Genomic DNA, 25,218 nt, shown 5'->3' with positions numbered 1-25,218 from the left:
TTTTTAAGCAGGAAATTTCGAGGTTCTTAATGGGATGGTGACATATGAGCAAACGTCACCTGCTTGTCGTGTTTCCATGTTTTATGAGTTTCGCTCAGGGAACCTCTCACCTACAGCCTTTCCGCTCTCCATCACAGACCTACTCGGCTTCTCGCACGGTCTGTGACTTTGTCTGACTGTATCCTCACCACTCCCCTCTCTTCCCACTGGTCCATCATGTGACATTGAGCCAGTTTCATTTCCCTCTACCATTCCACTCCACCATCCAAACACCTTTTTAAGTCCTCACTGACTAAAGAATGAAGGGCTACCTTCACAGCATCCTTCATGCCCCTTCCTTGCCTTTCCAGACTACTTTCTCTCTGTGCACCCTAAACTCCAAGAACCTAGAGCCTTCCCTAGCAGTGTCAACACTGACATCTTTCCCTGGCCCCCCACCAGTCCCAGGAGGCTCTGTCTTCCCATCTCTGCAGGGCCAAATCCTGCTTCTCCTTCGGGAGCCAAGTCAAACGGTGCCAGGTCCACAGGCCTTCCTTGATACCACCCAGATGAAAAGAGCTGTGTGTGTAACCCCTCTCCCCAGCTTGACAGACTGGCCTGTGTCTGATTCCTCTTTATGAACCCGAGAGCGCCAGATCCTGGGCATAGGGTAAACAAATAATGAATACATAGTACTGAAAGAGATCCTAGTTATTGCTTGGACATCGATTTGTAATCCCAACCTTCTTGAAAGAAGGCCCTTCACCACCCATGGGCTTCCTACAGATAGCAAGCTCCACGCATTCTGGTTAGGAGTGTAGTCATTCTCTTTCCCTACCCCCGAATGGGAGATTTTGGGCTGGATTCGAACACAAATTGATGTGTCAGGGCCCTACTATCGCCTCCTACGACTATCCTCCATCCCAGCCCTTCTTGAAACCAGGACAGGGATGTTGGCGTGATTAAGCTTCAACACTCAGAGGAGGAAAGTCATGAAGGATCATTCTCATGACAGAAATGGCTGGATCCAAATCCAGCGACCTTCCATTCATACAGAAAACCCAGTCCTGAGAAGCCTTCTAACTTCAAAACTGCAAAAACCAAATGCGACACAACCAAACCGAAAGGTCTGAATGAAAATCCCACACTATCTTTCAAGGAGCAGGTGTCAGTGATAGGATCTCACCCTGGCAGTTAATTTTGATGTCCTCCCCCCAGGCAAGCCGAGAAATGCTCACTCCTGCCCTGTTCTAGCTCATGACCCTACTCTCCACCTGTGTTTGTAGAAAACAGTGTTTTCCTCCAAATAAGAGTGTGACATTTACTTACTTTTGTTGAGGCCAGAATTCATGTTACTGCCCCATCCTCCTCTCCTGACTGAGTCATAAGAAGGGTCTAATGAAAAACAACAAGTAGAGGTACATCAGCATCTCCAGTTTTTCAGAAAGGTGCCATGAGGATTCTCTTTTAGTGATCAGGAGAAATTCGATTTAATCCGCCATGACGTCTTAAGCATGACTGAGGGCTAGAAGTGTACTCGCCTCCTGGGGTATGGGTGGGAAGGAACATCAACACTCATTGGAAGCTGGAGTGAATGGCAGGAATCCTGAATTTGAAGTCAGAGGATTGGTTCAAGTTCTGTCCCTTGCCACTATTTATTGTGGGACCTTGGATGACTCTGTAAGACTTCCCCCAATGTCAATATTCTTGACTCTGGACATGAACATTTACACCATTTATCTACCTTATGGGGTTGTAGTAATGTTGTGAACTGAGTGTTTGTGTGTCCTCCCCCCTCCAGCCCCTAAATTTACATGTCGATATCTCATCCCGGATGTGATGGGATGGTGGTAGGAGGTGCAGGCTTTGGGAGGGAATTAGCTTATGAGGAAGGGGATCAGTGCCCTTATCAGAAGAGGCCACAGAGCTAGCTTGCCCTCTTCCTGCCATGTGAGGGTACAGTGAGAAGTCAGCAGTCTCTGATCCAGAAGAGAGCTCCCCCCGGAGCCCCACCACGCTGGCACCCAGATCTCGGACTTCCGGCCTGGAGACAATGTGGTAAATAGCTCTTGTTTCTAAGCCACTCAGTCTATGGTACTAGTGGCCTGACTATCAAACGAGATAATATACGGTGAGGCAACTTTTATAAGGTTTCCTACAATTAGAAACGAATACGAGTTTAGAAAGAAAAAAAAAAAAGTCTGTAGCTGTGTAGCAAAGTCCTTCGAGCAGCTCTGAAGAGATGGGCAAGGTCCAGATTAAAGACGCCATGGGAAGAAGGTCTCAAAGACCAGGCTTGGTGGTCCCCGGCAGCCGACTCTGGCCCCATGCTTCAGCATCCTGATATCTCAGACGCACAAGCACATTCCAGGCTCTCCATGCTCTTCCAGTGAGAGTGGAAGGGCTGGGCCTGACCACCACAGGGAAAGAGAGAGGGCCAGAGGTGAGGCTGGAAAGGGGCAGGAACAAGAAGCAAGGGCACGGAGAGAGGCTTCCCGGCTGGAAATGCTTACAGGCTTGCTCTCGGGTTGCTCTGGAGAACCCTCCACTGAACCTGCCCCTTTGCCATCCCAACCTCTTTCCTGAAAGAGTCCACGTGCCTCCACCACCGTGTTCAGAAATTGCACAACTAACTGGCTGGAAACTTCCTCTTTCCCTTTCTCATGGTGTGGGTTCTGTTGAGCCCTGAGCAGGAATAGCAGAAGAGTTGAAGGATTCAGAACGATGACTTTCAAAGCCTTTTCACGAACTACAAAGAGACCATAAAAACCAGCCGAACAAATGGAGCACAACCTTCATCAAACAGCCTGATGGGGTGGAAGGCAGCCCGTCCCCCCTCACCCCTGCTGAGCCTCTCCAGCAAATTAGAATAAGGACTGGGGAGTTGGATGGCTCATCCCATTGCTTGTTCTCATTGGTTCTGGCTAAGAAGAACCAAAAGACAGGGACAGATTTCTTGTGGAAAAATCCATGTGCGGATGCACATTCCTCCCGGCTCTGGAAAAGCCAGGGCAGTTTTTAAATTACCGTCTGTAGCAACTGGCATGAAAAGCAAAACAGAAAGTGAGGGGAATGGGGACGAACGAGGAGGAAGGGCAGAGAAGGGGATGAAAGAGAGACAAAGCTCCACGCATTTAAGTTGTCTGTTTTTATTTTTATTTGGCTTTTTTTCCCCCCACAATTCTCCTGCAAATAGATTCTTCCTTTTGCTTAAAAATAAAACAAAACAAACACAAACAAAAATCCCAACTTGTTTATGGGCCTGGAATGAGGTGAGGGCTCTCAGGAGCATTTTCTGGGATGTCTTGCAGGGGTCTGCAATGTTGTATGCAATGCTGGTATAAGCAAAACGAAAGGCGAGATTCCTCAAGATCTCTCTTTGGGGCAGGGGTCAGTGGGGGGGCAAATGCTGGTTCGACCTCCAGTAATTTAGAGTTGGCTCTTGAACAACAACACTGTCTGACTGCTTGGGTCCGCTTCTACCGTGTGGTACAATACAATAAGTGTCTTTTCTCCTTCTTATGACTTCCTTAATAACATTTTCTTTTCTCTAGCTTACTTTATTGTAAGAATACAGCAGATAATACATCTACCATAGAAAATATGTGTTAGATGACTGTTTATGTTATTGGTAAAGGCTTCTAGTCAACAGTAGACTATTAGCAGGTAAGTTCTGAACAGTCAAAAGTTAGACACTGATATTCAACAGTGCAGAGTGTTGGCACCCCTAACCTCCATGTTGTTCAAGGGTCAACTGTAATTGGGAGTGACTTCTGCATTGTGTTGCATGTTTGGCCATAAACTGGATGGGAAGTAACACGAAAAAGTTCCCTGTTCTTGCATTTAAATATGAGAAGATGAGCAAGATTGTGGGGGAAATATGGGCCATGTACCAAAGGAGTGGTGGTGATACTAAGGTCTACTGGAGGTTACGGAGGGAGAGGTGAGTGTAACTGGGCCCATCTGCCTTGAGTGGGATCCCTTTGGGGAGGAGAGAGTGAGTAACGAAGGCAGGCACAAAGCAGAAGTGTCTGGGGTATGAGAAAGTGAGGTCTGGGGAACAGCCATGGGTGTCATGAGCACATGACAGAGGTAGAGAGAAGGGAGGGGAGAGAGGGCTGGAAGCAGGGGCCGAGGTCATGTTCAAGGCCATGGTGATGGCAGCTAGGCAAGTGCCTTGGGGGCCGGCAGTGGACACCAAGAGATATCACGGGGATGCCGCATTAGCATGAACAAGGGTGTGGTGGGGAACAGAGCTTGTGAGGATGTGTAGAATGGATCGGAGCTCCTGGGGAAGGAGACGGTTCTTGTAGGAACAGAACAGAAAGTGGGATAGAAAGTGACAAGTTCATGCCAAAAGGAAAAAACAAATCAGTTGTTCCAGGAACTGGTGTGTATCATCTGCAGTTCTGACTTGACTTGTGATTTACTGCACTGATAAAATCTCTGGCTCAAAGTGTTTTTTTAGTCCATCGTTATTCTACCGAAGGCTTCCATCCTATCTGAAAACTATGGTCTATCCATTCCAAGGACCAAATTATGGCCATGGCCAGAGTTACCATGGACTTATCAACTTTTCCTCCTGTTTTTTACAGCAGCTCCAGGAACAGACCAAGCACATAAAGGTTACAGAATGCATGGATGAGTTCTCTCTAACCAACAGAGGGTAGGCTGGATTCTTCTCCAACTCCAAGGGCCCCGCCCTGGTTTGAAGTTGATGCCTTATCAGAGAAGCGTTTGGTAGCTCCTTCTTTCCTGCCATGCCTCAAAGCCTGTGGAGGGCTGCTGTGGGATGCAGTTCTCCCACTGGGCTCCCTCAGGGAAAGCCTGGCTGAGAAGACTTTCAAAGTCCTAACCAACCCCAAAGTCCTCTAGTAGGTAAAAAAGGAAGTGACAGAAACAGAGATGCCACCAGCAATCAGCCTGAACTATGTCCTCACTGTGCACATGACAGAGAAATAAAGAGCAAAGGCCATGCCGGAAGCTGGTGTCTTTAGCCAATGGTCCCCGAGCAGTGTGTGAAATCAGAGCAACACAGACCAGAAGGCCCCTTCCTTCTGCTTTTTCATTCCCATCTACCTACATGGAAAACCCCGCCACTGGTACCTAGGTCCACAAAGGACACCCTGAGTCCTTGTACTGAGGAGATTAATAAATGCACTCCGTGGGCCCTGGGGTTCATGGGGACATCTGCTACATGTAACATTCCAATGAATACCAGTGTTTTGGGAGTAAGTCCTATTGCAAAGACAAAGCATGATGCTGGAGAAGACCAAGGCCGAGAACCAAGGTCTGGCACTTGGCCTTAGAGAGCTGGAAGAACCAGGATAGCCTTGCGGATTAAATGAGACAGCCAAGTAAAGGCCTGGCCCAGGGAGCACATGGAGTCAGCCTCGGTCCATGTCGGCAAGTAATATTATTATTGGCATCATTATTATGCACCTAAAAAATGATTAGCCCCAGAGAACATGGGTTTGCTAGCCCTACCAAATACATGTTTACTTCCCCTCCCCTCCCCCCACCCCCTTAACTCTGCTTTACTTACTTATCTACTTATCACCTAATTTAATCACTAGCTCATGTTTGTTGCTTATGGGCTGCCTCTCCTACCCGAATGCCAGGTCCACAAGGGTAGTGATCTTTTTTCTGTTCCTGATGTAACCAAGCACCTAGAACAGTGTCCCGCACAGAACAGGTGCGCGATAATTATTTGTTGAATGAATGAATAGACCGGCCAATATTTTGTTCTTGCTAAGTATATGCACTTCCTCTTATTGTTCATTATTTCACTAGTTGAAGAGAATTCAAGGCCCCTACCCTGACTTCTCCCCACTGAAGTCACTTAGGTGATTTAAGTCTGGGTGATGAGTTGTACAGGCCATATTCGCCCTGGGTACCCTCGAGACACAATGGACAACAGTGCACACATTACGAGGCATAGGTTAAAACCTTGTCCCCACAGGGAAATCAAGGAGTGGATGCCACACATTTACGTGCCTGCATTTTATTATATATATATATTTTTTAACAATGTCTTTGAAATGAGGGTTTGTTTTTTCCCACTGAAAGTCATGCAAGGGAAAACTTAGCAGTGTGGCAGCTCTAGTCCCAGACACACAAACAGAAATATGTCTATAACCCAAATGGAAAAGCCTGGACCAGGGAGTTAACCAAGCAGCTCACATTTCTGTGCCAACACCAGCCTTTCCAGGGCCTGATGCCTGGCGACGTCAGAGCCCTTGACCAATGCTGCTGGTCAGCACAGGGAGAGTTCTCTGGTGGCCTATGCCGGGTCCACACAGCAGCCTGAGTGGGCACTGAGCCCGTCCCCACCCCCCAGCCCCCAAATATGGTGCGTGCTTCTGCTTTCTGAGAACTGTCTTCTGAAAAGACAAGCTTAAGTTTCAAAAAAGTGACCGTCAGGGGCCAGCAGACTGGTTGAGGGTCTTTTATGTGGGGGCAGATGACTCTATCAGCAGAAAAATCACTCCGACTTTGACAAACTGTCTTTTCGCTTTGGTGAAGGCTGACACTCCCTGGCTTTATCGAATAGTAAGATGACACATCTCATTGTGATTCTTTCTCAGAGAAGTCACCCAAAGGGCTCCAGCTGGAGTCCGTGGTTTCAGGCAGTCCCGAGATCAACTTTTGCCAAAGCAAAGAGAGACCAGAGGCTTGTTCTAGAGAATCTGGGCATTGCTGGGTGTTGTGAATACTTCAGCCCCACATATATAATGGCCCGAACAGCATCTCCATGACGTGATACTCAGTGTGGCTGAACTGGACATGAAATGGCCTCTCAGACTCAGAAGAGCTTCCTGGAGCAGAGAAATAGGGGCATGGAGATTTTTTTTTTTTCTCCCGAGAAGTCCCTGCTGCAGGGGGGAAAGCTTTTTTCTGGACATGCCCTTCTCATAGACATCGCAGTGTTAACTCAGTTTCTGTGTGAAGCTTTTAAACGGGCTCCAGAAATCTGGCCAACTGACTCAGGAAAGCAAGTTTCTTTCTGCTCCGACGCCCACGGTTGGCGGTCTGAAGGCCTCAGACCCAGGGAACACGCAGCTCTCTACTTTGTCATGACCTCACCTGGAGGCCGAAGATGCAGGGACACGAACATACAAGAGCCTCTCTCTTGATCCCTTATGACACAAGGCCATGCTCGCCATTACTTGATGGAAAAAAGAAGAATTTTCCCTGAACCTTCTCATCAAATTTCTGGTTGCTGCTGGAAGAGTTGGCAGCACCGAACCCTGTTTATCCTTGGAAAGTCCGGCTTCTGAATGCAGACCTTTCAGCCAAAGAATGGACAAGGCCGCTCATGCTCAGAGCAGAGGCTTCTCTCAATCAGATCCAGACTTCCTTTCTTGAAAGCGTGAGAATGCCAGAGGAGACCCAGAGCCCTGAACTGCCCAAGAAAAGGCCCAGCCCTTTGGAGGAAGATCCATCCCCTAGACGCTCACAGGGAAGAACCGCAAGGGAGCAACCGTGTTTGTCGTTGGTAGAAGTTTGGGCCAGATGGTCCTCCAGAGCTCCTTCTCCCTCTGAGGCCCTGGGCTTCTGACAGGCCCGGTCTCTGAGGAGCAGGCCCTACTGGCCAACAACCCAACTCACACTGCTTTCCTCTGGCCTCGCCTTTGTGTTGCCTGTGACGCTGTGCCCAACCTGTGAAAGTCTGCTCTGCTTCCTGAACCTTCCCGAGCCCCCACACGGGACCAGCTTCTTGTCCGCCTCTGTCTCTGCTACGACACCCGCCAGCGACCGTGCCACACATCTGACCTTCCGGCCTGGCCTCCCACTTCAAAAACACTGCACAGGCAGCTAGCACCAAGTGGTGGCACTTTCTAGAGGGCTTGGGATGTCCCTGTGGAGGTGTCCTTTCTCTGTGAGAGGCCCTGGGCTTTCTCCAGTGGTTCCGCCAGGGCGTGTAGAGTCAGCTAGCCCTGGGCTCGGACCCCAGCTCTGTCATCTACTCTGCTGAGAGAGCTTGGCCAAACGGTTACCCTGCTTTTGTGAATCTCACGTTCTGCTTGTCTAAAAGGGCTGGAAGACAAAGTTTAGAGGACTGCCCTGAGGATTAAATCAACATTTGGTGAGCAGCAACTTCAAAATCTCCACTGTAGACCTGTCGTTTATTCTATCTTCCTTGCACCTCTAAACTGTTTCTCTTGGTGAGTCGAGGTTAAAAAGTTCATCAAGGAAGGCCTTGAAAAGGAAGAGAAGCCATAAAGGGGAAAGAATCGTTCCACTGTTGTGCTCCGAAGTCAGCGATCCCCCATCGGAATCACGTGTGGCCCTCTTTCGACCCAAGAAGTGGGTTGGCTGGGACCCCGGTTTGAGGGACGCGGCCCTGGAAGGTGGTGGGGGCAGTGGCCGCGGCCGCCTGCGGGCAGAGTAGGCTCGGGTAGTAAGAGTCCAACATCCACCTGACTGCCGGCTCCCCCGGTCCCTGCCCAGCCGGGCCCGACGCTCAGAGCTGTGTCCCCTCACCTCATGTCACCCGTGCTATGGGGGCAGCCCAGCCTTCACCTCAGTGGTGTCTTATGTTCCAAAGAGCCACAGAGGCTCTTGGCTTCCATGGAGACCTCAGGAGGAGGGAAATATCTAGGGAAGGCTTTCCTCAAACTTGGAACTCATAGGAAAAAAAACATCCTGGATCAGATTTCCTTTGCTCACGGATCTTGTCCCGGAATCCAAACAGCCCCTCAGCCTCAGCACCGGTCCTGCTGCGCAGAGTATAATGGAGGTACTGTTGAAGACATTATATGTGCGAAGGGGGAGAAAAGGACATATGAGAAAAGTGCTTGAAAAAAATGGATGGTTTTTAAATATGAAAAGTTTGGAAAGGCGAGGGGCACATTCGCCAGGCACGACCTTGCCACAGTCACCAAGGCTCCGTGCTGAGCCTGGACCCTTCCTTCACTGCGTCTCCCGTGGGCTCTGGGTCTGAACGACACAGAAGTCTAAATGACCTATTTATTTTGATAAGGCCTCAAAGTGGGATTTTTGGGCCAGCCTTATGTGGAAAAGCAATTCGTATGGACTAGATTAATTGGGTGTTTGCCCAAATTCCCCCTCCACATTGGGCCATATAGACACAACTAAAGTGCGGCCTTTTTGGTCAAATCCGCCTCAGGTTTAAAAGGATTCCAAATAGGAAAAAGAAGCCCTAACAGTTCACTCAGGTAACAGCGCTTGAGGAGAAATGAGAGGTAGTCTGCGTTGGACTCCGTCCACCTTGCTGAGGACCCTGGTCTGAACGGCCGGCGCTGACATTTTCACAGTGAGGTTGTCCTCACTTGCTCTGGCCATAGGGGATACAATCCTGTGTCTGCTCCACAAACCAGCTTCCACACTCTTTTCTTTTCAAGGTCTGCAGGTCAAGGCTCCCTGGTGATAGTCGGATGTTTACGGGCCTACCCTGTTCCGCCTTCTTGTGTAATTCTTCATGCACGTATCCCCCCTTGGTTGGTGATGATCTTTTGGAAGAGAGGGACTGTGTCTTAATCACTTTGTTTCCCTCACCCACCCCGAGATCCTTTCCCTCCCCAATACTAGCTTATTGGACTTAATCAATATCTCCTATACATTCATTCATTCAACCACGTTTTATTGAATGTCTACTATGGTGCCAGACGCCTCTCTACATGCTGAGAACACAATGATGGCTAGACAAACAGCCCTGCTCTGTGGGACTTACATTCAAAACAAACAGTAAACTACATTGCATATGCGAAGGTGGTGAGAGCCATGGAAAAAGAGAAGACACTGAAAGCAGAGCAGGCAGTCGTGGGATGGGGAGGGCCTCACTGACAATACATAATTGGAGCAAAGACTGGACCTGTCTAATGCTGTGAGAACAGAGCTCTCCCTAGTGCCATAATTTCCTCACGAAGAGAGACCGGCTCACCCTACACTGATCTGAAAGCCCTCCTGGAAAGTTGATGCCCTTTTATTAGCTCTTTATTTAGTGAGAATTACTTTATGTTGGGAGACAACAAAATTAGTGAAAAAACCTGACAGTATCTTTTTGGCATTTTGGGGTGAGGACAGTAAGAGGTGAGATGAGTCTAGTCTAGTCTAGTCAAACCAGTTTCTGCAGATTTGGAATCAGGCTAATTGGCAACTCTGAGGTCTTCCCCTCACACTGACTTAGGATTGCCAATCAGATCAAGAAACTTAGAATCCCAACACTGCCTGTGATTTGCCTGTTGAGCTGCTTTGGAAATGGTTTGCAGGAAAGGGCAATTCTCTAGGGTCAGTGTAGGAGGAGTGGACAGGTCAGTTCATGGTGTAGGAATACTCCATCTTTGTCAAAGCCTGGTAGGTAAGCATGAAATGCTTTCGTCCCTGAGTCCTGCATCCACACAACAAAAACACAGTAATTTTAAAGAAAAAGAACCACCAATTCTTGGTAGGTGGAATGTGATCTCACTTATATAACAGAATCCGAGGCTTCTTTTCAGACTGGAAGAGACCTCAGACATTATCTAAACCAGACATGCAAATTAGCACAGGCCTGGAGGCCCAAAGCCTGAGAGAAAGCATATGTGGCCATATAAGAATTTTAATAGAAATTGAAAGTATGACTCATAGCATAAAAACTGCCATTCTCTAAACTCCTCTAGAATATTGGGCAGGGCTGATAGTTATTTTACAGGCAGGCCAAAGACTTCTTAAGCTCAAAGATTTTTCAAAATTATACCAAGAATGATTTTCATCTCTTTGGAAGAGGGGTACCTAAATCTTACGAAGCATGACGTTGTTTGTGGTGTTCGTAAGGGAGCCTAAAGATTTTCATTAGAAGGAATTCCATAATTTTTCTTTAATCTATTCCAAGCAGGGAAACAGCTTATTGCAACGGGAAGAACTCTGGATTGGGGTTCAGAACTCCTTGATCTGCTTCCCATCTCTGCTGGGATAGTTGCGTGGATTAAGGCAAGTGACTTCATCTCTCTGAATCTCAGTTAACCTATCTGTAAGAGGTAGGTACTTGGGGGGAAAAAACGATTCTTCTAAATTTAAGAGTTTGGAAAACCAAATGGCTCCTTTAATCCCCATAGGGTTCTACTGAGGAGAAATGAGATCATGTATGTGAAAATGCTTTATATACTCCGAAGTGTCTCATAGAATTATAGCTGCTATCTTGTTCCAGAGTTTAATTCATCGGAGATAAGAAGTTAATCTTTCTTGTGTCAACCAAAGCTAATTTCTTTTGGTTCTTTCTTTAGTGAAGGAGAAGGACTGGGTAAATATTTAATTAAACTGCCAAAGACTAGATTTTTCCTCCCCAGTGAATCCATCAAGTAACAGTCAATGGTATTTACTGAATATCTATAGGGCTGGAAAAAAAGGATGCAGGACCAAACTCACAATTAAAGACTACGAGGTAATCTTGTAATTAGGTAATTAGGTTCATAGATAGCTTGTGAGCGTGGTAGGGGTTTGAGAAGAGATTGTAGTCTTTGCGAGTAACAAAGAAATACCCTAAAGAAGGCGGGACTTGAATTGGGCTTTGAAAGGTATGTCGATTTTTGTTAGACAAAGTAATAATCCAACTTAATTACCACTTTTTCTTTAGCGTATGCCTGACACGAGAAATTGAACTTTATCAAAGAGGCATGTTTAAACTTTTTCTTGATCCTCCCGGGTGGGAGCTTCCAGATCCCTGAGATGAGAGAGGAAAAGCCCACATGAGTCCTGGTTAGTGTTTTCTAGCTGTAATATTTCTTCTTCAAAGACTCAATGTTCTCCAAAAGGATAATTCATGAAAAATAAGTTCTTTATTTTCTTAGATTGGGACTTCTCTAAAGAGAGTAAGTTGTTAACATTTATAAAAAGAACTTGGGAAACATTTTTATATTAAAATAACAAATGATACTACCAATGCTTTGGCTTTTCACTAGAAGATGCCCCAAACCCCTACACCTCTATCTGAAAGGAGAGAAGCTTCTCTCTCTTTCTCCAGATAGAGGAATAGACAGATTACATAGATAGATAGATAGATAGATAGATAGATAGATAGATAGATAGAAAGAAAGAAAGGAAGGAAGGAAGGAAGAAAGAATTTGGTTTATGAGCATGAGATTAAGCAAGCTTCTTTCAAATACTTTCCAACTACTGCCCCCCATACAACCTCCCTGTATAATTTCTATATCAGTATATTTTGCAAAACAAATGCATTCGAAATACTGTGTGTTGAGGTGCCCACCAGCAGGTGCTCTGGAGCCCCTGTGGACCTAGTATTTTCTTTCCCAAGTACTTTGGGACCTCACTACTCAAAACAGCCAACAGGCGTCACTTCTAGCTTCTATTACAAACCAAGACCACATGGTAATAGAAATGGAGTTACATCAACCCAGGCCAATTTCACTTTGAATCTGAGCTCTGTTATCTGGAATGGGATGAAATGTCTGAGTCAAAGTGAAATTTGGTAGAGATGAGAGGCCTAAAATAGTAATACTCAAGAGTCTGGAGATGAATTGGAAATTCAAAACTCAAATGGCCCACTTAGTAAGTGTGAAATGCTACTGGGAAACTGGCATTAACGGTGGTGGGAGCTGCACCCCCCGCCCCAGCACTGTCATGGGAGGCCCCTCCCTGGCGATGGGGGTGGAGTTGATGTCTGGCTGAACAATCGGAAGGGTGCTCTTGAGGTCAAGTGTCCTCCAAATACCTTTCCCACAGCCTTGTTCTGTCCCCCTCCCCCCACCCAGGTTTACTTAAAGCCATTTTCTCCTATTAAAATGCAACAGGGCTCATCCATTCATTGTCGCCATCATTACTGTTGTAGGACAAGCTGGTGCCTATTCGGTTCTGGATTTCTCCAGGAGCACCTAAGAGCAGCTTCAATAGACATAAAGACAGAAAGACAGAAGACATGCCCAAGGACAGCAGGAGGAAGGCAGGAAGGCCAAAGGTGTGTGAACTTGTAAGCAGCCAGGAACAGGACTAGGGGCCTGAATGCCTTCCAGCACAGGGACAGAAAAAGGCCAACACTGCGGTGGCAGAAAGGGTTCCCCTACAAAGCAAGGAAGGCACATTACCTTCTCCCTTCAGTATGCAAATAAAGCTCCAGCTCTCAATGGTGGGGGTGGTGTCAGGGGACAGAAGCTATGGAAGGCACTTATTCTAAGAACGCAAATCTCAGCTCTGACTTCCTCGCGGGCTCCTTCGCCCAGAACGGGCACACAGGAATCGAGGTGGGTGTGTGGGCTGGGGTGGCTGGAGCGTCCAGGCATGTGTCTTTAAAATGCTCCTAGGCAATTCTGGTGTCTTTCTTTCTCCTCCTTGAGCACCGTGGGTCCTGAAGCTTACATAGGCAAGGGGCTGCTTACCTGTTGCAACGTGGGGGACATTTCACAACTAGATTTACTAGCCTCGTGTTTATTCACCCTCATTGTAAAAATTAAGTCTACAAAACAGAGGAGCATAGGGGAAGGGAAGGAAAGATCAAACAAGATGAAATCAGAGAGGGAGACAAATCATTAGAGATTCTTAATCATAGGAAACACACTGAGGGTTGCTGGAGAGAGGTGGGTGGAGGGATGGGGTAACTGGGTGACGGGCATGAACGAGGGCACGCGATGTCATGAGCACTGGGTGTGACATGCGACTGATGAATCACCGGCCTCTACCTCTGAAACTAACAATACACTACATGCTAATTAACTGGATTTAAATGTAAAACAATACATAAAAAAATTAGGTTTGCTGCAATCTTCACTGATTGACGGAGTGTTACTCAATATATCATTCCCTTTTCTAAATCTCTTCTTTCTTTTTCTTTATTCTTTTAAGTGTAATATCGACCACAAGGGACTGTGCAATGTTACGTAAATGATAAAGCATGATAATGAAGAGTGCACCTGTGAAAGCCCCGCCCCTGCTTCTGGAAATGCAACACTGAGTACCCCGAGTCAGGTTCCTGATTTTTTTTGGACCTCAGCCGGAATCGATTAGTCTCATCACATCCTCTCGGCAGCTAAGTGACACAAGCTGCCTGGAGCCAATGGGCCTTTCCATGGGGTGATGTGTGGGCTAGGAAGAGGCAGCCGTGGAGACTTGTCCCCGCCTGGCGGGCAGGAGGCTGCCGTCACGGGACCTGCTGGGCTTCCTACCAGCTTTGTGATGTGGGGTTAACCTCTCTGTGCCCCAGTTTTCTCAGATGTGAAGTAAGAAATGACAATAGTGCCAACTAAACAGGGTTGCTATGAAGTGTAAATGGGAAGCGAATAGAAAGTTCTTGGCGTGCGTAAGCACTGGCTGTTCTTGTCATGGGGGGGAAGGTGCTAAGAAAGGAATGGAAGGAGGTCCATTTTCCTTGCGGTATGACCTTTCCTTGGCTTGGTGTTCCTCTGCCTCTCTTTGCAAGGGAACATGTAACAGGAGGACCCAGATCTGAGGGGCCCCCAAGGGGAGTTTGAGCTGATCCAAAATGGTCCAAAAGGGGGAAGGGGAGCTATCAGCTCTTAATGGGAATCTGCGCCCAGCAAGCTCTTTCTTCTCCTTGGGGCTGGGCCTGACCACAGCTTCACAGGAATTGTCCTGGGGTCAAGCGTAGGGGAAATGGGAGGCAAGGGAGAAAGAGAAGGCCAGTTCCACGCCCTCTCGGCACTGGATGAAGCCAGAATATCGCTCCCATAAGGGGAAACACCACGAACAGTTAGTTGCACAGTAAACTCCTAGAGAATCATTTAAGGCACTTTGCCTGTAATTTTCATCCATTGAGCCAGTGGCCTTGTCTAAGACACAGCCCCCCCCCACCCCGAGATGCTTCAAGTCTTGCAAGAGAAAAGACTGTTAATGATAGAATCTGTTGAGAGCTAATTTGCGAAGACAGTGGGTCCAAGCAAAGTACTGTGGGAATGGATGTATAACCATATTGAGGGGATGTCATCTGACCCGGGCCTCAAGGGGTGAGGCATGTTTCTTCTCCATTAAATATTCAAATACAGTCTGGAAGGTGTGGGGTCAGGGGTAATTTCAGAATCCGGCTTTCTAGGACATAGACTGGGCTGCGGGTGAGACAGGCAAGAAAGGGTATGTGCCACTGTGTGAGGCTGTCACATCCCTGCACTCTGAAGGGACTTAGACTGTTCTGGAACTTGTGTCTGTGGATCCTGCCTAGCTGAACCTGGGCAGCCTTCAAATACACGCACGTGCGTGCACACACACACACATACACAGAAAGGCTGGGTTTAGCCTCACAATCCCACCATGCTGTGGTGGCAAAGTCAACTGATCTGAGTAAGTGGAGAAGACAAGACTGAGAAGCGCCCACTTGGAACTCTAGAAGGTTTCCCTAGTTGTGTATGTCTGCCCCGTGCGACCCTGGGGGGCTCATGGTTGACGTCCATGCACCTTTGAATTCTCTCCTGCAGCGTGATGTATGGTGGTCTCTTTCTTTAAAATAATCAATATATCAATCAAACACAGACACCAAAGATCATGGAAGATATCTCTGCTTGAATACATTAAAAAAATCCTCAAAGGAATAAAATGTATACAATTTGAATTATTCCTGAGACAGAGAAACTCCTTCAAATAAGGGAATACAGTCCTTAACTGCAACTAAAGGAAAAAAAGAAATGTCCCCACAAAATTCCTCTGTACCTTCCTCCCACAAGGCAAGGGCACAACACTGAAAGTTGTTAGCCTCATTATTCTGGAACAAATTTACACTTGTCTTAGGAAACGGGCTAAGTGTTTCCAATAATTTAGAGAAAGCATGTCCTCGTTGCTGTGTGTAACCCACACATGTGTGATAACAGTGCACGCAGCACACCCACGGAAAAAAATAACACTGCTTTTACTTAAGAGAAAGGAAGGATAATGGTTACTTAGAAAGTGTCCCAGACAAGCTGTCAAATTGAATTCAGAGAGCTGGAGTCTGACTCCGGGACAGGGCTGGCTGGCTAAATTCCCTTGGGATTGGGGTTTCCTGCCTGCTACAGTTTGGAGACAACCCTTCTTTGTTTCCCAGCTCTCTCGCTCTCTCTCTCTCTTTCAATCTCCCTCTGCTGAACACACACATACATACACACACAAAAACATGTAGCTCTCCAAAGAGGGTCAGATCGAAAGCAGACAAAACATTAACTCTGGAATTTCAAAGAAAAACAGTTTAAAAAAAATAAAATGGAGAGAGCGAGCTACTGTCTATTCTAGAATCATAAATCTTGCCTTGGGACCACAGAAACAGCACACACTCTCTCTCTCTCTCTCTCTCTCTCACACACACACACACACGCACATTCAGCAATCACCCCTGCTTTGCTAAAAATGGATTAAGGGTATTTCATCATAAAGGAAAAACATAGAATGACAAAGTTCTTAACAGGCCCTCCTGTGAGGCCTCAATACCCTCAAATTTTAAGTGTATGTTAGTTGACACAGACAGAGCCTGTGGAACCGTATAACCTGCTACATGAGAGATGTTATTTACGCCCTAAAAATACCAGGAGATTACCTCACAGTATTACAGGCCTTTTCCTACGGGTACACATGTTCCAGACCCACCCCCCGTGTGCTACCCTATCCCAGGCATGCCCACACCAAACACCACGCTCACCCTCCCCTCCCGCAGAGACACCACACTCAGGATGCCGCCCAAAGCCCACCGTCCCCCAAAGGCTGACCTCGAACGCACATCACCCTCGTTCACTACACCATACACACCACGCATGTCTTTAGGAGTAAACATTCTGAACTCATCTCTGCTTTTTCCCCATCGACACAAAGTTTCTCAAGGCAGCTTTTACATTATGGAAAATTTCAGAGGTATAGAAAAGCAGAGCGAAAAGTCTATGGAACCCTGGAAGGCCCTTTATCCTGCTTTAACAAGCATGGACTCATGGCCAATCTCATTTCAGCTCTACTCCCACCTACTCCCCCTCCCCAGCCCCCATTATTTTGAACCAAATTCCTGGCTCAGGGTTCCTTCCCAGAGCTTCCTGTCCCATAGGGAGACACCCAACTGGACTGCGTCTTTCAGTCTCACATAAGCCAACAAGAGGCCACTCAGGGCTTCCCCGTCCCCATGCTCCTGTCATACACTGAGGCCTTGGTGCTTCCCAGGGCATGCTCCTGTACCCCCAGAGGAGCTCACCTGGGCCCCCCCAAAACCCAGCCTGAACACATCTGCCCCCCAGCACTACAGCCCCCACACATATGCGACAGAGCCAGACACACTGACTGGTGTCTTTGGGTTGACCAGCTTCCCCTCGTCTCCATATCCATTCCCAGGACCTCCACGTTGCATATCTCCAGAGGCCTCCCATCTTTCACTCTGACCTCTAAAATTCTATCATAAAGGACACCCCAGAGAGGATGTAAATGGCAGGGGGAATGGGAAGATTTGGTGATATATCACCCATACTCTAATATACAGTATTTAACAACCTACTGGCCTTATCTGTAGTATCTCTGATTATCAGCCCCTTGACGGTAGTTGCTGGTTGCACACCATGTTTCTGGGGTTCAGCCTAGTGTCCCAAACATGGTAGGTTCTTAACAAATGAAGACGTGATTGAATAGGGTGTGGGCATGAATCACAGAATTTTGGTCCATTCCTGATTAAGGTACTGAGTGACTTCAAACTCCGCCACTTGTTGCTCACTCCCTGTGTGGTCTTGGCTGGACCCAGTCTTCTCTGGCCTCACATCTCTTCTGTCACATGAAAGGTTTGGCGGGGAGGATGCACAATTTTAGCGCTGAATGATTTTTCATCTCTCCATTACTCTCAGAGAACTTCTTGGAGGTAGCATGTTTTTTTTTCTGATTGATTACATGCAATTTCATTTTATTCCTTATGAGTTCCGCGTGTATCTCCTTAGTAAGATTTTAAGCAGCTTGGATGTCTCACCGATGGTATTACCATGCCATATGATATAGTAAGGTATCCTTCCCCACCTTTGGCACAGTGTTAGCAAACAGTAAACCCTCAAAAATATTCTAATTATTTTGCAATACTACTACTAATGATTATAATTCATGGAGCTAACATACAGAGCATTTATTGGTATGTCAGATACCATGAGAAGTGATTTGTGAGTACTATCTCAGCCCTGAAGGGGTCCTAAAACTGTCCTCATTTTATACACAAGGAAACTAATGCAGCAAAAATAAATGACTTGTCCAGGGTCATATGGTCCAAGTCCAGAGCTTGAGTTTCTCATCAATGTTACAATGTTGAAATAAGAGATGAACACCCGCCTTGGGTAAATTCAGGGCACTAATGGGATAATTTAATTAATTTAAATTTAAAATATTGTTAGAATGCTTGAATTAAATATGTTGAGAGGGTGAGGTGAGAAACAGCTTGGAGGGAGGAAAGAACCCAGAGACCTAAGTGGGAGCCCTGCTCTACCCTAAGACCTGGGGGACTTCCCACGAACCCCGTAATCCCTCCGGGCCTTGTTTTCATCATCTACAGAGTGAGAATAATCATCATACCAGCCCTGCTGTCTCATGGTGATGTTGTGAGGCATGAATGAGATAATGGATGTGCAAATGCTTGGCAAACAATAAAGGGCTGCAAAAAAGGGCCCCTTGCTATGTGCGTGGGGGCCCCTGCCATCTGGAAATCTCCTTGAGAGAAGCCGGGCTCTTGTTAGCATGATCTTCAGCGCCAGTTAGGCATTTCTCTACAAAGGACGTGGAGAGGTAGTTGCTTCCCCCCCCCCCATACTTAGAGTGTAAGCAGACAGACTTTTTATCCATTAGCCAAGGCAACTGCTAGAGACGGCTATTCCACAGGCAGACACCCGACCCGCATTCAGCTTTTGCATTCAGCAGCAGGTTCGGAAGGCGTTCCCTGGCTGGGGCAAGCAGCTCAGGGCTACATGGGCCCTTGGCAGGTTTATGAGTTCCAGGAGTTAATAAACAAGGAGCTCAATATCCTCTGACTTTTGGAGAGTCTGAGGTATTTAAACAGATCCAGCATGAGGAGCTAAGGAAATGAGGGTTTAGGCATGCAAAACAGCTCCGAAGGAGAGATGGGCTGATCACTGCACGCTGATTGTCTGGCTGAGAGCACTGGGAAGCCCTAGGGTTTACCCCCAAAACAAGGTGGAGCTCCGACCTGCACCCCCAAACACCCTCCAACCCCACTGTGTAGGGCAGAGAGAACAGGTTTGGAGAGTCAATGGTCCTGGCTCCAGCACTCATATGTACTTGGAAAGGCCACTTAAATTCCAGACCCCCCAGTGTCCTATAAAATCGAGATCACCTGGGTAGTGCGGTTGGTTGGGCATCCGACTCTTGATTTTGGTTCAGGTCATGATCTCAGGGTTGTGGGATTGAGCCCAGCGTCAGGGTCCGTGCTGGGCTTGGAGCCCTCTTGGGATTCTCTCTCTCCCTCTCCCTCTGCCCCTCCCCAAATAAAATCCAGGTACCAATACCATGTCTACCATTTAGATACATATAATGAGAGCGTATAAGATAGGAATTTCTGAGATGTGAATAGAGGTACTAACGCAAACTTGTCAAAATCAATGATAACTGTAACATCGTCAATGACGATGATGAAAAAAGAACAAGTCAGGATCACGGGATTCCTCCACTCAACCTGCACCTTCTCTACTGAACCATCAGGTCCCGCTCTTCCTCCACTAGGGGTCAGGAAAGGTCAAGATCAACTGTCCAGTGTATGTCTAAGAAAACCTGGTGGGGGCTCTGAGCTGGGTCTTCTCCCTTTAGCTTGTGTCTGCCCTGTAGCACAGGGCTTCTCGATTTTGGCTGCAGGTTATGAGAGTAACATGGAGAGCTCCAAAAAATTCCCAATGTCCACGTGTGACACCTAGCTGTTCCGAGTTAATTGGTCCTGTGTGGGGCCTAGGCATCAGTAATTAAAAAAAATTTTTTAAAGATTTTATTTATCTATTTGACAGAAAGAGAGCACAAGCAGGGGGAGAGGGAGAAACAGACTCTCCGCTAAGCAGGGAGCCCAACACGGGGCTCTATCCCAGGACCCCGAGATCATGACCTGAGCCAAAGGTAGGCAGACACTTAACCGACTGAGCCACCCAGGCACCCTTTATATATATATATATATTTTAATTTAAATGTCTTATTTTTTTATTGTGATAAAACATCCTAAAAGAATTGACCATTTTGACTATTTCTCGGTGTGCATTTCAGTGGCATTAAGTACGTTCATTGTATAACCCCCGCCATTGGAACTTTTTCAGTTTTCCAAACTAAAACTCTGCACCCATTCAACGACAGCTGCCCGTCCCCCCCTCCTCCCAGCCCCAGTAACCACCATTCTACACCCCGTCTCTATGGCTCTGCCTATCCGAGATCCCTCATAGGAGTAGATCTGTACAATATTTGTTCTAGGGCACCAGTATCTTTAAAAAGCTCTCCAGGTGATTCTCTGTGCAGTTCAGACCAGAAGGTAACGCCAAGCAGGGGTTGTGTATGAATTCATCTTTGGGAAAAGCGAACAGGACAGGGCGTGGATGGAGATGATAGTGGGAAAATTGGGGGTGGGGGGGACAGGACAAAATAATGGGGAAAATTTCAGATTTCTGCTGAAACAACATTTAGGCCAGATATTGTCTGCATGGACATCCAGCGAGAAGGGACGAGCTGTATGTGTCAGGGAGACCATCTGGAGCAAGGAAAGTTTGAATCCTACAACCTGGGTTTGAGTCGTTGCGATGCTGTTGACTAGCTGCGTGCTCTTCAGTGAATGGTTTCATATTGCTGAATCTCTATCTGCAAACTGGAGAGGATCTTATCTACCTCTCAGGGATGCTGCCAGGTCAAAATCAGAAGCAAAGCTTGCAAAAGTGTCAACGGTATTACAAAATCCTCTCTGGACGACAGTCGACAGTCATGGCTGCTACTGTAAATGGGTAACAATTGCTTCCCTCCTACTTTATTTTTTCAAGTGCATTAGCCTTGAGAAGTAAAGGTCAAGAGAGCACCACTGTTTTAACTGGGGCCAATCTGTGACTATAGAATACTTAATTTAAAGGGGCTTAAAGACTGTTATAAATTAATTTTTAAAAAATCAAGTCTTACTTCCTGGGCACACATAACCCTTAGAGAGTGCAATCATTTTCGAGAGACAAGCTGGAAGGGTGATTCTGCCATTTTTAAAGCAAAAAGGCATTCTAATTTGATAAGTGCATTGAAGAAACACTAATAGACATCATCTCCTCAACTTCTTTCCTTTGTGCTTGATGCCAGCACCTTCTTTCCTTTGTGCTTGATGCCAGCACCTTCTTTCCTTTGTGCTTGATGCCAGCACCTGCCCTTTGTGAAGCACCACACACACACACACACACACACACACACACACACACACACAGAGCTCTGGCGCCCCTGATGTACTCTGGGTTTGTTTGGGGCTATGTATGTTTCTCATTCAAACAAAATGGAACCAAGGTTGCACTGTGTCTTCTCTTTATTTTTCCTTTTAATATTTTAAGTAATAAAGATAGAGAGAAAGAGTGCGCACATGAAAGAGAGAGAAAGAGAGGGATATGGGGAGGAGGGTGAAAAGGAAGGAGAGAGAAGCCTGATTAGCTTTGTCTTGCTAATGCACTTTATTTTGTGGATGATGGGCCTTTCAGACAGATTCAGACCACCTCACAAGGGGGGAGGCGACACAGAAGCAAGACAGCTCAAGTGGAAAGCTTCACTGGGGACAAAAGACGCACCTGCAAGGCACAGACTTAATGGTCTCTAGAGGCCAGGGCCGATGTTGGGAGATAAATGCCCCGCACCACCTGAATGAGGTCCTGGCAGCATGCGTTTGCCTGGATACTACAGTTAATTTATTTCAGAAGAGGATGGTTGCCCAGCAAGAGCGAGCTATTCCTGCACGAAGCCTGAATAAGCCCACTGGCATTACAAATGCACGGCCGCCCGTACACAAAAGGGCCAAGGGAAGGAAATGCAGTGTGGTAGGTAGAGGCGAGAGGCTGAAAGCTAAGACCCCTGGAGGAGTAATGAGTTGCTTATCAATGCAGTTCAATTCAGACTTGCTTCTAAATGAAAATCTGTATTTTAAGCCCAATATCAGATATTCTCTCATTGGCTCTGTCCCAGAGCCTCACTGGTGGCCAGCAGGCTTTAGCCTGTAGAACTAAAGGAACTTTGAAGGATCCCCCCTCCTTCTTCTTTCCTCCCTTTCCTTTCTTCCAGTGCTTCCTTTCCGCTTGCCCCCTTCCTTCCAAGAACTGGATCCCTATCTACAAATGAAATTAGCTCAGTAAGTACACCAAATCACAACAGAGGGGCCCTGAATGAAGGCAGAGCCCTCGCCTGTGGCTCTACGACTTCTCTTTAGAAATCAGGTGCTCAAGAGTCAGGGCTTGACTCCTCCTGATTTAGTTCGGTCCTTTTATTAGACAGGAAACAAAGATTCAGGGCATGAAGCATTTCCCCAAACGAAGACAAAGATGCCCTGACCTCCAGTCTGATGTCTGTCACTACAATACATTTCCCTCGTGACAGATGTCTGCAACATGACGTTAAACAGGTCAGCAAGCAAAATGTGGCTTGGGCTGCAGAATGAGTCAATATAACCTTCGTTTTCATGGCAAAATCCAAAAAAATCTGATGTGGAAAGGAAAACGGTAGCACAAAAAGGACTAACCCTGGGGGGGGGGGGCGGGGGAGAGGAAGCAAACGAAACCACAAAAGTTTAAAAGCAGATTCACCACGTCGTATATTCCTTCCCCCACATTTTCTGGTCATCGTCTGATTAGAAATTGCTAACAGCGAACACAAAGTCCTATGTGCTCAAAGGTGTGACCGTGGCCAAGACACCCACAGGCGTTATGGGTCTGCCTCTTCCGTAACCTGTGAGGACTCCTAATCAAATGGTCTCTAAGGCTTTTCTCTTAGAAGAGCTTTAAGTTTCTCTGAAAGATTATACTGTGCTCTATCACACGGCACCTGTACGGAGAACTTCTGCCCTCATTTATTCTCTATTAGAGCAGATGGACATTACAGAAAAAGTAATAAAGTAGGGAGCCAAGAAAGAGAGCACGGCTGCCATTCTCCTATTCGTTCCTTTAGCCTCCCTTCAAAATTCCCCTCCTCCATGGATTTTTTTTTTTTTTTTGCCTTGGGCTGATTTTTTTCACTTAACATGTTTTTCTCCCTTAAACCAGGTACCATGAATTATTCACTTGTTTAAATGCCTGGAATCTAACACAGTATCTGGAGCAATAAATCCTCACAATAGTCCATAAATAAGATGCTGAGAAATGCTATTATAATAAAATCCTCACTAGCAAAAAATCATTTGTTGAGGTTGTTTTCTGTCTCTCTCAACCAAACCAAACCAAACCAACTAGGCCAAATCCCCAAATCACCACTTTAAAAATGAATTGGCATTGCTAAAATTTGTGAGGGGAAAAAGAACCCTTAAAATGTGGCATTGCAAGAATCCTTAAAAAATCTTCATCTCATTATCTTCAATGGAGGAAGGCCCTGACTTCCAGCTCTGAAAGGGAGCAGTGCTCTGAGAACAACCCCTTTTATTTCATGGTGTAACAACTTCAAGTCCTATCTCTGATATTATTACAAGATATTTAAAAACCTTGCTCTATTTTTGCAGCTAGTGCAAGTGGGATAAGGTTTGGCTTCTTGCCTTGTATGCTAGAAAAAAACACAAGAGATTTGGTGCTTGCAAATTAACAAAGGGAAACCTCAATAAAATGAGTTGGGAGGCTAGAAAGGGAAACCCAGAGGGGGGCCACTACCACTCAAATGTAAGTTACAGGAAGAATTGTCAATTACAGACTTCAACAGATGTGTCAATTACCTACCACAACAGAAGACTCTCCAGCAGGAAAGAATCATCAATTACAGGTCCCAACAGGAAAGACGTAGGTTGCCTCTCTCCTATAAGAAATCCGCTACCCCTGAATCTCAGCCAATGAGACAGTCATCACCTTGAGCTCTTAACTTTTCTCCTATGGACTTCCATTCAAAATAACTCCTCCCAACTTCCTCCATCTTCTCCATAAAATAATGTTCCTCTCCTTTGTTTGCTGGGCTTACCTATGGTTTTGCCAGAGCTTATTTATCCAGAATTCCTATTCTCTGCTATTCCCAAATAAACCCATTTTTTTTTCTGGTAAAATAACCACCAGTTCTATTTTTAAGGTTAATGGTGCACAGATTCGGGGGCGCCTGAACCAGTCTTAATAGCACGGAACGGTGCCACACCTTGTACTGAAGAAAATGCATGAGAGAACAGACTCACCTTCTTTGACACTCAGTCGTGAGGATTGGTCCGTGTGGGAGGTTGTGTTATAGGCCAACAGTGAACCTGTAAGGCAAAGCAGAAGCTGGTTATAACAAAACGTTCTTCTGAGATCAAGAACAGAAGATGGAATGAGAAGGGATTGGGGAGGGGAATAGGTGGGGTGTAGGGAAGAGAGACAGATGGCTCCTTGCGAGAAAGAGTTACTGGAATCCATCTTGGGGGCAATGTACTGGATTCCTGGAGTTCCCCTCAGAGTAAGTTAGGACAGAACACTTGCGGGTGGGACACGCATAGCCCTCCCCAGCAGGCACGTTAATGATTCGAAGTTCTTGGGTGTCCACGCCATGACATGGCAGGAGCACAGGACTGGGAATCTCACTGTGTGACCATGGGTAAATCTAGATTTTGATTTCTTCAGCGGAAAAATGAAGGAGTTAAACTATAGCCAGAGTTGGCAAGCTTTTCTTATAAAGACCAGATAGTAAATATTTTAGGCTTTGTGGGTTAAATACAGTCTCTGTTGCACATTCTTTTTTGTTTTTGTTTTGTTTTGTCCATGGGCCAGAGTTGGCCAGATTTGGGCAGATTTGGCCTGCAGTCTGTCGTTCTACCACACCCTGGAGGAGAAGCTACGCAATTCCCACTGCTACGATATCCTGTGGGTTTAAGGACTGGTCCTTTTACTGGTGGGTGAGCTCCTTGGATATTATTCCTTGTCCGTGGAGGGGAGTGTTGGCAGTTGGGAAGGGCCACGGGGGCGGGGGGGGGGGGGGGGGGGGGGGTGAGGCAGGTGGCGGGAGTTCCAGCAGCTACTCTTGCCTTCCTTTGCAAATGTCTAGGAGAATACAACTGAACATGAGGCACGAGACTTTGAACCTCCTGTCATCCCAGAGGCCGCTATATAGTCTCTTAAAATTAAACTTGAGTATGTAAACTACTGATTCGAGGCCCTCATCTACGAATTTTCAGGAATGATAGTTTTTTGTGCTGCATGTAAAAATTCC

General features: G+C 46.6%; 1 protein-coding gene across 4 annotated transcripts in view; it reads right to left on the bottom strand.

The window, feature by feature from the left end:
- Window positions 1-25,218, bottom strand: part of FLI1 (Fli-1 proto-oncogene, ETS transcription factor) — a 121,539-nt gene that overhangs the window by 6,305 nt on the left and 90,016 nt on the right. For 3 of the 4 annotated variants that reach the window (XM_011221669.3, XM_019796910.2, XM_002912694.4), the window contains 2 exons: window positions 24,212-24,277; window positions 1,309-1,374 (listed from right to left, as the gene is read on the bottom strand). In XM_011221669.3, coding sequence (XP_011219971.1) covers window positions 1,309-1,374; window positions 24,212-24,277 — 132 coding nt within the window. The remainder of the gene's footprint in view (window positions 1-1,308; window positions 1,375-24,211; window positions 24,278-25,218) is intronic. The other variant, XM_011221674.3, reaches the window with a different exon arrangement.

This window comes from Ailuropoda melanoleuca, chromosome 8 (genome assembly GCF_002007445.2).
Source record: "Ailuropoda melanoleuca isolate Jingjing chromosome 8, ASM200744v2, whole genome shotgun sequence".
Lineage (NCBI taxonomy): Eukaryota > Metazoa > Chordata > Mammalia > Carnivora > Ursidae > Ailuropoda > Ailuropoda melanoleuca.
Note: the sequence above shows the minus strand (reverse complement) of the source record. Positions and strands in the feature narration are given on the sequence as shown.